This window comes from Microtus oregoni, unplaced genomic scaffold, assembly GCF_018167655.1.
Source record: "Microtus oregoni isolate MIOR12 unplaced genomic scaffold, Mior012 000003F_ref0000135, whole genome shotgun sequence".
NCBI classification, from domain to species: Eukaryota; Metazoa; Chordata; class Mammalia; order Rodentia; family Cricetidae; genus Microtus; species Microtus oregoni.
In genome coordinates this window covers 4649482-4660738 of record NW_024543062.1, presented here as the reverse complement: position 1 = coordinate 4660738, position 11257 = coordinate 4649482, and the positions used below count along the sequence as shown (strand labels likewise).

The following is an 11257-nucleotide window of genomic DNA, read 5'->3' as shown; positions in this document are numbered from 1 at the left end:
AGGAAGTCAGTGTGGAGAGTGAGATTAGGAGAACTCAGTGGGACAGAAGTCCAGTCACCTGCCGTGTGCCAGTCATGTGACATGTGCCAGGGTTTCTCTGATCCCTAGTTTCCTCCTCTAAGTGTGTGTTAAGGGTGGCAGGAGCAAAAAGTTTGCTTCAGAACCTGAAATAGCTCTGGAGTCAGTGTCGGGGTGAGGCAGACAAGTCTATAGCGTACCCAGAAGCACAGGGAAGTTACAGACTCGGCAGCAGCGAGCAGCCAGGGCGAGAGAGTCCACTGGGCCTTAGTTTTCCAGGGCTGCTGTGAGGAGTCCCTGACAGGCAGCAAGAGTGCAAAGAGCAGACGATGGTGGGGGCATCAAGCTAGGACTGGGACTGAATGTGTTTCCTCATCACCTCCTTCCTCATAGTTTCTGGTGAGCAGAAAATGATCAATCCCTTAACTGATTGATAGAAAGAGAGATAAACACAAAGACAACTAGCATGAGGGGAGCCATAGTGAGAAACAGATTGAGGGGAGGGCGGGAGTGGAGGAAATGAGAGCTGAGGAAACAGTGATTGCAGGCTGCATAGGGAATGGGAAAGACTGCATGAGACAGGAGGTCAAGGTGGAAGAGAGGAGAGCCGGCATGCAGAAGTATGTTCCAGCCAAAAATGGGGGCTGGGTTCAAGAACACAGTCATCTTCTCAGTGACCACAAGGGCAGAACTTCTAAAACATTGAAAAGAGGAAGCCAGAATGATAAAGGAAGTTGCTGACCTCAAGGAGGTGTAGATGGGGAGGTCCTGCCCCACTCAATTCTCCACATGAGAAGACCCAGGGAAAGTGAGTCACTTTACCCTGATTCTCTCCTGACTCCTGAGCACCTAGTGTTCCTCCAAGAGGCCTCTTCCACTGTCTGATGGCTCTGCTGGTCTCACTTCCCGGAAGGATTCTGGACATGGCTTGGATCCTGCTTCTGCTGCTGCCAGCAGCCTGCCTGCAAGCTGGTGAGTGGTGGGAACCTCACTACTGGGGACTTAACCACGGGAGTGGTGAGTGGGGCTGGGATGAGTAGGCTGTCGTGTGGACAGGTGACTGCTAGAGGAACCAGCCTGTCCTCTGAGCCACAAGAGAGAGCTCATCTTCAGAGTGGGTCCAGCTCAACTCTTTCTGTCTATCCTGTCCCATATTGGGCAGTAGGACATGGGGATAGTCCTTCCCCAAGTCCTCCTCCTGCCTGTGGGTGAAGACTCAGGAAGCTCTGGGGTGTCCTTTCCAACCACTGCAGTGGTTTCAGATTCTTCCCCATCCTTCCCAGGGAACTCAGCAGGATTCAACAGAGTAAATTACTTTGGGGTCCACCAACCAGCACACCTCTCTGGTGTCCAGGGTGAGTCCATTGAGATACCCTTCAACTTCTCCTTCCCCTGGGAGTTGGCAAAGCCTCCACAGATGATGATTCTCTGGAGATGGAAGACATTCCATGGGGAACTGATCTACCACTCTTCCTTGGGTTTAATACATAAGCATTTCAAGGACCGGCTCATCCTGAACTGGACACAGCCTCAGACATCTGGAGCCCTCAGAATCCTGGACTTGAAGAAGAAGGACCAGACAGTGTACTTCTGCCGAGTTCATTGGAATACAAAAAGAGGCGTGCAGAGTTGGCAGTCTATTGATGGAACCCAACTCACCATCACCCAGGGTGAGCCATCCTGGCTGTGGCTTTGATGTCTCTGGCATTATTGTCCCTTAGATGTCCCCTCAGGTCCTCAGCTCTGAGAAAGTTTTTTATCCTTTCCCTTGGCTCTGCTCAGGCCTCTGACAACAGGATCTTTCCACTGTAATTGTGTCCAAGCCTTGACTGTCTCCTCTATCGTGTCTGTCATTCTCTGCTCAGAGGGAACCCCACCCCTCTCTTGGCTCCAGGTTCTGTCCTACCCCCTAGTTCACCTCCTTTCTGACCCAAACTAACACTGGGGTCCTGCCCACTTCCCCCTCCCTTGACCCCAAGGTGGACTGACTTCTCCAGGATGTACCTGACTCACTTGGTCCTATGTCACGCCTCTAGTTAGTCCCCGTATAGAGCATCTCCACACCATGCCAACCTAAGGCCAGAATAAACAGTAAGTGCACATTGGATGTTCTTGGTGTCCTCTGGACTGACTATGAATGGCTACACGCCACCACAGTTCCCCATTTCCCTTACTAAATCCTCAGGACACATCCCTCACCTCTCCCTACCCACTCCACGTCTCCTCTCCATCTCCAACTCCCCTTTCTCCTCCATTGCTCTACTCTCCCTTAAAAGCACCAAGGATTTTTAAACTAATGTCTCCAATATCATGGACATGTTTGCTCTGTCCTCTCATCCTGGCCTCCCCTCAGAAGCAGAAGTAACTTCAGGCCCATGCACACTGAGCCTTGTCTTGGTGAAACTCTATACATGGCAACCCTGGAGGTGAGGGAGTCTACCTGCTCTGTTGTTGATCACAGTCTTGCTCCAGGGTTATGTATGTATTTATGTATGTATGTGTGTGTATGTGTGTGTGTATATATGGTTTTCACAACACAGGTTCTCATGCTTGAGCCCTGCCTGTCCCTAAATTCGCTACGTCTGGCCTTGAGCTCAGAGAAATCTACCTGCCTCTCTGTCTCCCGGGTGCTGAGACTAGAGCCATGTGCCACCACATCCAGCAGTGGCTGTTGACTGCATTAAAGCCAACCCGTGAGAGGATGCCTGCAGCCCAGTTCTCTGTGCAGTCTCTACGGCCGCCATGTTGACCTGATGGAATGTCAAAAGGCAGCTTCCAGGGCTCAGCGTAGGGAAAGGAACTGTCTCATTGTTTAGAGTTGGGGTTCTAAACCTTCCTAATTCAGAGAGACTCTTTAATACAGTCCCTCATGCTGTGGTGACCCCAACCATAAAATTATTTTGTTGTTACTTCATGACTGTAATTTTGCTACTCTTATGAATTATAGTATAAATATATGATAAGTAGAATATCCGATATGGGATCCTTGTGGGCTTATGGACCCACAAATTGAGAACTGCGGGTATAGAATTTCCAAATGGGTAAATTTTTTGGAAATTAACGATAGTGATGCTTGTAGAGCAAATGAGTGTCCTCTGCCATGGGCTGTGCTGTACTCTTCTGGCTAAAATTATATATGTTCTGTGATACGGTTTATGTATTCTGTGTGTGTGATCATGTGGGTCTGGAAATTCAGTTGTGTGTGTGTGTGTGTGTGTGAATGTGTGTGCACACTTGTTCAGTGCATGCGGAGGTTAGAGAAGAACTTCAGGTGCCATCCACCCTATTTTTTGAGACAGGGTCTCTCACTGGCTTCATATTTGCAAAGTAGGCTAGATTGTGAGACCAGTGAGCCCCACGAACACGCCTGTCTCTGCCTGGACATTACAGGGATTACAACTCGATCAGCTCTGTTTGATCTGGAGCTCTATATATAAATAGTCTGGCTTTAACTGAAAGAAATCGGCCTGCCTCTGCCCCTAGGGTTATTATAAGGGCTGTGTCCAGTTCACCCAGCTCATTGTATGGATACTAGAAATGAATCTCGGGTTCTAAGTTCTGGAAGCAAACACTCTACAGGCTGAGATAACCGTGTGTTTCCTACATTTATAACAAAACAGCTGTGTCTCCATTGCTTAGCTATCTGTGACAAGATGAATATCTGAGGACACACAACCAGGACAGGTGGAGGGTGTGCATTGAGCTTGCTCTCCTGGAGTCTCAGCCTTCAGCATGTGTTCCCCTCTGTGAACTTCTAACAGCTGGTCTCCATCCCACATCCCACTGAGGAGACAGATGTGACACTCACCCCATCCCTCCTCATCCAGGGAGGATCTGCTCACTCCTCATCTCTCCCCAGCAGTCAGCACCACCATGCAGAGCCCCTCCATCGTCACCTCTGCAGTCACCACAGCTGGACTGGAGGACACAGAGGGCCAGAGGAATCCTTCACTTGTGAACATAGGAGCCATTATTGGGGTGGTGGTGGCCACAACTGTGCTCATAACCCCCGTCTATGTGATGCTGATCTTCCTCTGGTGGAAGAAAAGGTGAGTGGTCTAGGACAGGCTCTCACCTGAGCTTACCTCTGAGTTTGACAGTGTGGGACATGGAGATAGGTAAATTCAGGGTTCTCTAGAGTCACAGAATTTATGGAATGAATATATGTATAAATGTATAATGAAATATATTTTGAATATATAATAAATATATGGGAATTTATTGGAATGACTTATGGCTGCCATCCAACAGTGACTAACTGTGAATGGAAGGACCAACAACTGAGTAGCTGCATAGCCCCAGGGGCTAACTGCTCATTTGGAAAGAGCTGGGCTGCAAAACAAGGTCTGAGGTAGAGGAGCCTTCAGGGACAGCATCTCACAGGAAGTGAGACCATGAACAGAGAGAACTGCATGTGTTGGGGATATGGTATCTATACAGAAATTAAACGACAGTGTTCAATAGACCACAGGTGAAAAGAAAATGGCTGGGAAGAGCCTACACTAAGAGAGGTGAAAGATTTGTACCCTAAAAATGACACACTGCTGAGAGAAAATACAGAGCAGCCAGGAGACGGCTCAGTTGGTGAAGTGCTTGCCCCACAAACACAAAAACATGGGTTCAATCCCCAGGATTCACAGGTAATGTTGACTACATTGGCAGATACTGGACAGGAAGAGACGACAGGATCCATGAGGCTCACTGTGCTGCCAGGCTTGCTCAATCAGTGAACCCCAGTCAAGGACAGACCTGTCCCCAAAGCTATAGTGGACAGCTCCTACAGGATGATACCCAAGGTTGTCCTCTACCACGCACATGCGTGTGTACGTATGCAAATCTACACATACATATATGTACTGCACAAAATAAATTTTTTTTACAAAATAAATTTATAAGAAGTAGGAAAATACAAAATATGTAAGAATATTTGCATAATAGAAAATGTTATTTTATACAATAACTCCTTACAATGAGAAACAGTCTAAAAAGTCAATAAGTGACTATTCAAATCCCAACTGCCTTTTTGTAAAGACAAATGTTTTGTTTTCTAAATCAAAAGGATTCTAAGAAACAAATATGGGAACACAGTAGGGGACACCCTAATTCCAGCATTGGGAAGTGCACAGGGGGAATTAAGAGTTCAAGCTAAACTGAAGCTACATAGAAAGTTGAATGTCAGCCTGGCTTCCACAAGAGCTAGGATACACATAAAATAAAAATAAAGCGTGGACTGGATTTAGAGCAAACTTAAATCCATGGTAAGAAGACTACAGGACAGGAGCAGAGATGAGCAGATAGTGGAAAGCCCAGAAATTCAGACTTGAACATGCAGGCCCTGGTTTTCAGAAGGGCTCAGCCCTGCAATGGATAAGAAGAGCAGCTGAGAGGTGGAGAGCAGCAGTCTGGGGGGCAGCAGAAGTCTGACTGGGATTTGAACCCTGAGACTGAATCTTCAGGGAGCAGTAGCTGCACTAACAGGGAAGCCAGGGAACCAGGTTCGAGGAAGACAAAAGGAGGCCTGGTGAGTGCAGAGCAGGGAGAACAGGGAAGGGACATGAGTTCAAGGCAGGGGAAGAAGCAAAGGGAGAAGGACATGGACAAGGGGCAGTGGACAGGAGAGCTGTCCTCTGATTGGCTGAGCTGTGCAAAAGGACAGCTGAGGACAGGCTTCAGGTCCCTGAGAATCTCAGTCCTCTCGCTGATTGGCTGCTGCTGATTGGCTGATTGGTTTGCTGTCCTCGGCCCCTAATGTTTTCTGAACATAGAGAACAGCTGAGAGGCAGACAGAGGATCAGCATGGCTGCCACACTGACACTGGTTCTTCTCCTACAGGCCAGCAGACTAAAGCTGAAACCCCAGCCAGGTGAGCGGCTGTCATCCCAGGTAGCATGTGAGGGGCTGCTTGAGGAAGTTTGTTATGAGAGGCATGCAAGGGAGCTAGAGAGATGGTTGAGTTAGAAACCCTTGCACACTGGTAGGAGGACCTGCATCTCATTTGGAGAACCCACACTGTAAACCAGTAGAGTGACAGAAATATGTAATCCCTCTTTGGACAAGCAAGTGATAGAGTCGTGGAGCTGTGTCTGTCCAGCTAGTCTAGCGTAATAGCTGAGTTCCAGGCCAATAAGAAACCATGTCATAAAGAATAATGTGGATTCTTCAAGGGCATAAGTCAAGGTTGTGGCATTTTCTATGTTTATTTTTAATGAAGGGTTTGAAAATTACAAATTAATGGACAAAAGAAAAGTGGGGAGCAGAGAGATAGTTCAGTGGGAGAAGGTGTCTGCAGCCAAGACCAATGACCTGCATTCATTCGGGGAGACCTAAAGGGGACAAGTAGAAGGCTGACTACAGAAAACTGTTCTCTCCTTCTTAGCACAGCACTGTCTGTTAGTCCCCAGCTACCAGAAAACCAGGGGCCAGCATCGCTCACCAGGGTGGTGAGTTTCCATCAAAGTAGGGATTGCTGGCCACACATCCTGCATCTCAACCTCTTCCCTCACCAAGCCTTGGTAACAGAGAGCAGGGCTGAAGGCTGTGCTTGAAACATCCCATTCATGGACAGGTGCAAGAAGAGAACCCCACTTCTGTCATGTGCGCTCTGACTTCCTTTCCTCAGAACCCAGTCAATTTGTCTGTCTCTGGTCCTGGGATCCCAACTGTGCTGTTATCTATCTGTCCATGGAATTAATAACATTTTTAATAAATGACTTCCTCTCAGCAATGCATATCCTGTCTCTCTTAACATCCCATGTGAGACCTTAGACAACAGCAGATTGTGTCATGAGCTGGGACACTGAGAGAGGCAGGGACCATGGTCCACAGTGAGAACCACTGCCTGAGAACCCTGTTCCTCTCTCCATTCTCCCTGGACACTGACATCTCAGCCACAGTCCAATCGCCCCCATGACCCTCCTTAGGTGATAGACCTTTGCTTCCTTTCCTCACAGGCCCATCTACAAGCACCCACTTTCCTTATTTCCTGCCATGTTGATATTCTGACCTCTGGGGACTCCCCTAGGACAAGACTTCCTTCCCAAGTCCAGTCGTCTTAACATTTGATAGTCAGTGTGTCAGCTTCTACCAAAGAGCATGCTGGGACATAAACATAGCATCCACACTGACCTATAAGGTTGAAATCCAACAAGGGTATAGCAGAAGTCTCCTGGGGCAGCTGTGAGATGTCTGCTGTGGTGTAACTGGATCCAAGACTCTGAGGCTGAACTCAGCAGCAGCCGTGGTCACAGTGATCTTGGCAGCTGGGGTGGTGTCTCCCCTGAGCATCCCTGAGGTTTTCACACAATAGGAATCCATGATGATTGACTGCCCAGACATATAACAGAGGGTTCGTTCCCCAGTCCGTGCTCCAGGCAGCTGGACACAAGGAAGGAGCCTCAAAGCTGTTACTCCTGTGGTCATGTGACTCACCATGTCCCTTCCCATTGTTCACAAGTGAGATACATCAATTGGGCCCACAGCACAGACTTACACAGAACTGACATCTAGGTGTTTAACCCCTGGTCAAATTCCCTTAGGGTGAAGGATCTGTGTCCCCTGGCCTGAGCCAGTCAGTAAGTGAAGTACGGGAGGAATGCAGGCATGGTGGCAGATGTCTGTAATCCTAACCACAGACAGGTAAGAGGAAGATCATGAACTGGAGGCTTTCCTTAGCACCTGTTGAGTTTGAGGCTAGCCTGGGCTACATGAAACCCTGTCTTGAAATAAATGAACAACAAAGTCAACCAAAACTCCAAACAGTACAGAGAGGTCATGGAGGCAGGTCATCCATTAGTTTGCTTTTGGTTGGAGACAGACAATTTAAAGATGTCACCTAAAGTGTTAATCTGAGTATCTTAATCATTAAACCCTGATATTATGATGAAAGTTTATCAGTAAACAGAGTAGCCAGCTCCCAGAGACTTCTTACCTCTATGAATCCTCAGACCAAATGGGGGAGATTCTATCTCCACCTGCCTTAGATTCCCATCTCACTCCCCCATGCTGGAATCAAAAGCTTGATATCCCAAGTGCTGGCATCAAATGTTCCTGAGCCACCACTTCCTGACTCTATTTCTCTTCTAGATTGCTTCAATCTTGCATAGCCCAGAGTAGCCTTGAACTCCTGATCTTCCTACTTCTTCCCACGTGTTGGGATTAAAGGTGTGTGTATGTGCTACCACTGCCTGGCCTCTGTGGTTAACTAGTGGCTAGCTACGTCCTCTGATCTCCAGGCAAGCTTTATTTGTCAGAACACAAGCAAAATATTATACAACAGACACCATTTTTTTCTGTTTGGATTCACAGATTAATTTCAACACCATAAATAGTTTTGGGACCTGTGTTTGTGCTGTTGTTGTTGTGTTTTGATTTTTTTAAGCAATATAATGTTAAAAAAGGAACTGTGTTTTTCAGTTTCTGTGACCTCAAATTCAACGACTTACAAGTTTCTGCCTCTGGCCTTGGCTATCTGCAGTGGCTGGGAGACTTTATCCAGAGGAGGAGGAGACTGAGCTGGTCACCCAGCCCCACTCACTGGGCCTTTAGGATACAGTAGAGCGTTTCTTTTTGGGGCTCCCTTCTAGAGGGGTGCAGGGAGGTGCTCCTGCCAAGGGTGGGCAGCACATGAGGGAGATGAAGATGATGATGTCATCCTAGGGGAGAAAGAAGAGGTCAGATGGGGGTGGGGCAACTGTGCTATTATAATGTCCTAGTGCAGCCTGAGTGTCCCGTCTACACCACAGGTCATCATCCTCCACCCTCTCTGAAGCATCCCCTCAACTCTCTTCAGCACCCAGTCTAATGTACTTGGGTTCCATCTGTGCTCTGTATGTTGTCAGTGGAGAAAAACTAAGGCCTGGGAGAGTAGGTGCTGTGACAGGAAGGGTGGACAGATGGACAGTTTTCATCTATGAGTTATCTGCTGGGCCAGGGCCCATTTGTCCTGCACTGAGGGTTATTTGAGAAAGGTTTCTAGAATTAGATGCTTCTGACAGAAATAGGAATAATTGAGCCTGTTCTTTTCCACCACTGCCATGGAAAAAAACAGCTGGGTATAAAATCAGGGACACGATAAGGAACTGGAGTCTGAAGAGTCACAGAAGCTGGCCTGGGGAGGCCATGTTTACTCGGGATGAGGACTGGCTAGACATGTGGTGGCAGATTGGCTGTGAAAGGTGCCTGGCATGATTATGTGTGTCTGTGTGCAGGTGCATGAGTGTGCAAGTAAATGTTTGTTCATGTACGTGAAGGCCAGAGGACAACCTCATGCATTACTCCTCAGGACACCAGACATCTTTTTTTTTTGCTTTTGTTTTTGTTTTACATTTTCATTATTTGCTTTTTGTTTGTTTGCTTGCTTACCTTTGTTTTGTGACACAAGGTTGTATTATATAGCCCTTGCGAGCTTGGAAATGTATGTATATATATACATATATGCATATATACTTATATAATTGCATACATGTACATATATATATATACATATAGAGAGAGATCAGTTGACCCTCAAACTAATATAGATCAATTTGCCATTTCCTCTGACACCAAAAATGCTAGATTAAAGGCATGAACTATCATGCCTAGCCCAACTTGGGGTTAAATATTTAAAATTACACTTACTTATTTGCTCTGTAGAGGCAGTGTATACCCGTGCTACAGCCTGAGCAGCAGCCTCTGCATCTCCAAAGGCAGGGTGCAAGAATGCAGAAGTGCGTCCATGTGCAGCTGACATAGTAGCCGTGAGTCTGAGGTCCTTAACTCCTGACAGCGCAAGTCACAGGATCAAAGGACCATGGGAACTGTGAGGAAGGCAGAGAAAGCAGATATGATAGAGGTGGCTACATAGGCACCAGAGAGGAGCATGGAGAAGGCAATCAATGCCAGGAATCTAAGGAAATGAAAAGTCACCTCGGTACCTGTCACTCCAGGAGAATGATGCCACTTCCTCTTGTCCAATCACGTCCTCATGCCCTTCAGGGAACTGATGGGCCTTGTCATGGGGAAGAATAGGATAATCCTCTCAGAGCCATCCCTGTGGCCACCACAGCTGCTCCCCCCACTTCTCATGACTCCATTCTGATCACAGACCAGTTGTGTCCACTCTCCAAGATGTCCTGGGCAATATGATGTGAGTGACGCACTACTGCTCTGAGCCTTCTTTATTCACTTCATCCAAAGAAGGTTCTAGAACAGCCACAGCTAGAGGGAGTCTCTCAAGTGCTCTGTGGAAACAGCCTGCTGGGAGCCCAGCAGCAGATCCATGGCCTTGAGGGGAGCTCAGAGGCTGCACCGAGCAGGCAGCTGGAAGTCAGTGTGGAGAGTGAGAGTAGGAGAAGTCAGTGGGACTGAAGTCCAGTCACCTGCCGTGTGCCAGTCATGTGACATGTACCAGGGTTTCTCTGACCCTTGGTTTCCTCCTCTGAGTGTGTGTTAAGGGTGGCAGGGGCAAAAACTTTCCTTCAGAACCTGGAGTAGCTCTGGAGTCATTGTCAAGGTGAGGGAGACTAGTCTATGCTTTACCTGGAATCACAGAGAAGTTCCAGCAAGCGCCATGGCGAGAGTGTCCACTGGGCCTTAGTTTTCCAGGGCTGCTGTGAGGAGTCCCTGACAGGCAGCAAGAGTGCAAAGAGCAGACGATGATGGGGGCATCAAGCTAGGACTGGGACTGAATGTGTTTCCTCATCACCTCCTTCCTCATAGTTTCTGGTGAGCAGGAAATGATCAATCCCTTAACTGTGATTATGAGAGAGAGAGAGAAAGAGAGAGAGAGAGAGAGAGAGAGAGAGAGAGAGAGAGAGAGAGAACATGAGGGATACATAGTGAGAAACAGACTGAGGGGAGGGCAGGAGTGGAGGAAATGGGAACTGAGAAAACAGTGATTACAGGCTGCATAGGGAATGGGAAAGACTGGATGAGACAGGAGGTCAGGGTGGAAGAGAGGAGAGCCCAGCATGCAGAGGTCAAGGCTGTATCATCCAGCAAAAAAAAAAAAAAATGGGGGCTGGGCTCAAGGGCACAGTCGTTTTCTCAGTTACCACAAGGGCGGATCTTCTGCAATAAGGGGAAGAAGAAGCCAGAATGATAAAGAAAGTTGCTGGTCACGAGGAGGTGGAGATGAGGAGGGCCTGCCCCCACTCAGTCCTCCACATACGGCCCAGGGGATGAGGATCATTTTTGATCTGATTGTCACCTGAATCCTGACCACCCCAACAACCCTCCAAAGGATCTATTCTCCCTCCTG

General features: G+C 47.8%; 1 protein-coding gene across 1 annotated transcript; it reads left to right on the top strand.

Annotated features, from left to right (window-relative positions):
- Positions 1-902: 902 nt before the first annotated feature.
- LOC121445881 (paired immunoglobulin-like type 2 receptor beta) lies at positions 903-5863 on the top strand. Its single transcript, XM_041648046.1, has 4 exons — positions 903-990; positions 1302-1688; positions 3878-4067; positions 5851-5863. The coding sequence occupies exons 1-4, from the start codon at positions 903-905 to the stop codon at positions 5861-5863; spliced, it is 678 nt and encodes a 225-aa protein (XP_041503980.1).
- Positions 5864-11257: the final 5394 nt, after the last annotated feature.

What these genes read in the sequence shown, in the direction of transcription:
- LOC121445881 (XM_041648046.1), top strand. Translation starts at nt 903, where the DNA reads ATGGCTCTGCTGGTCTCACTTCCCGGAAGGATTCTGGACATGGCTTGG. An exon ending in AGCAGCCTGCCTGCAAGCTG is followed by an intron (nt 991 to 1,301) that starts GTGAGTGGTGGG and finishes CATCCTTCCCAG; the next exon opens with GGAACTCAGCAGGATTCAAC. An exon ending in CCAACTCACCATCACCCAGG is followed by an intron (nt 1,689 to 3,877) that starts GTGAGCCATCCT and finishes ATCTCTCCCCAG; the next exon opens with CAGTCAGCACCACCATGCAG.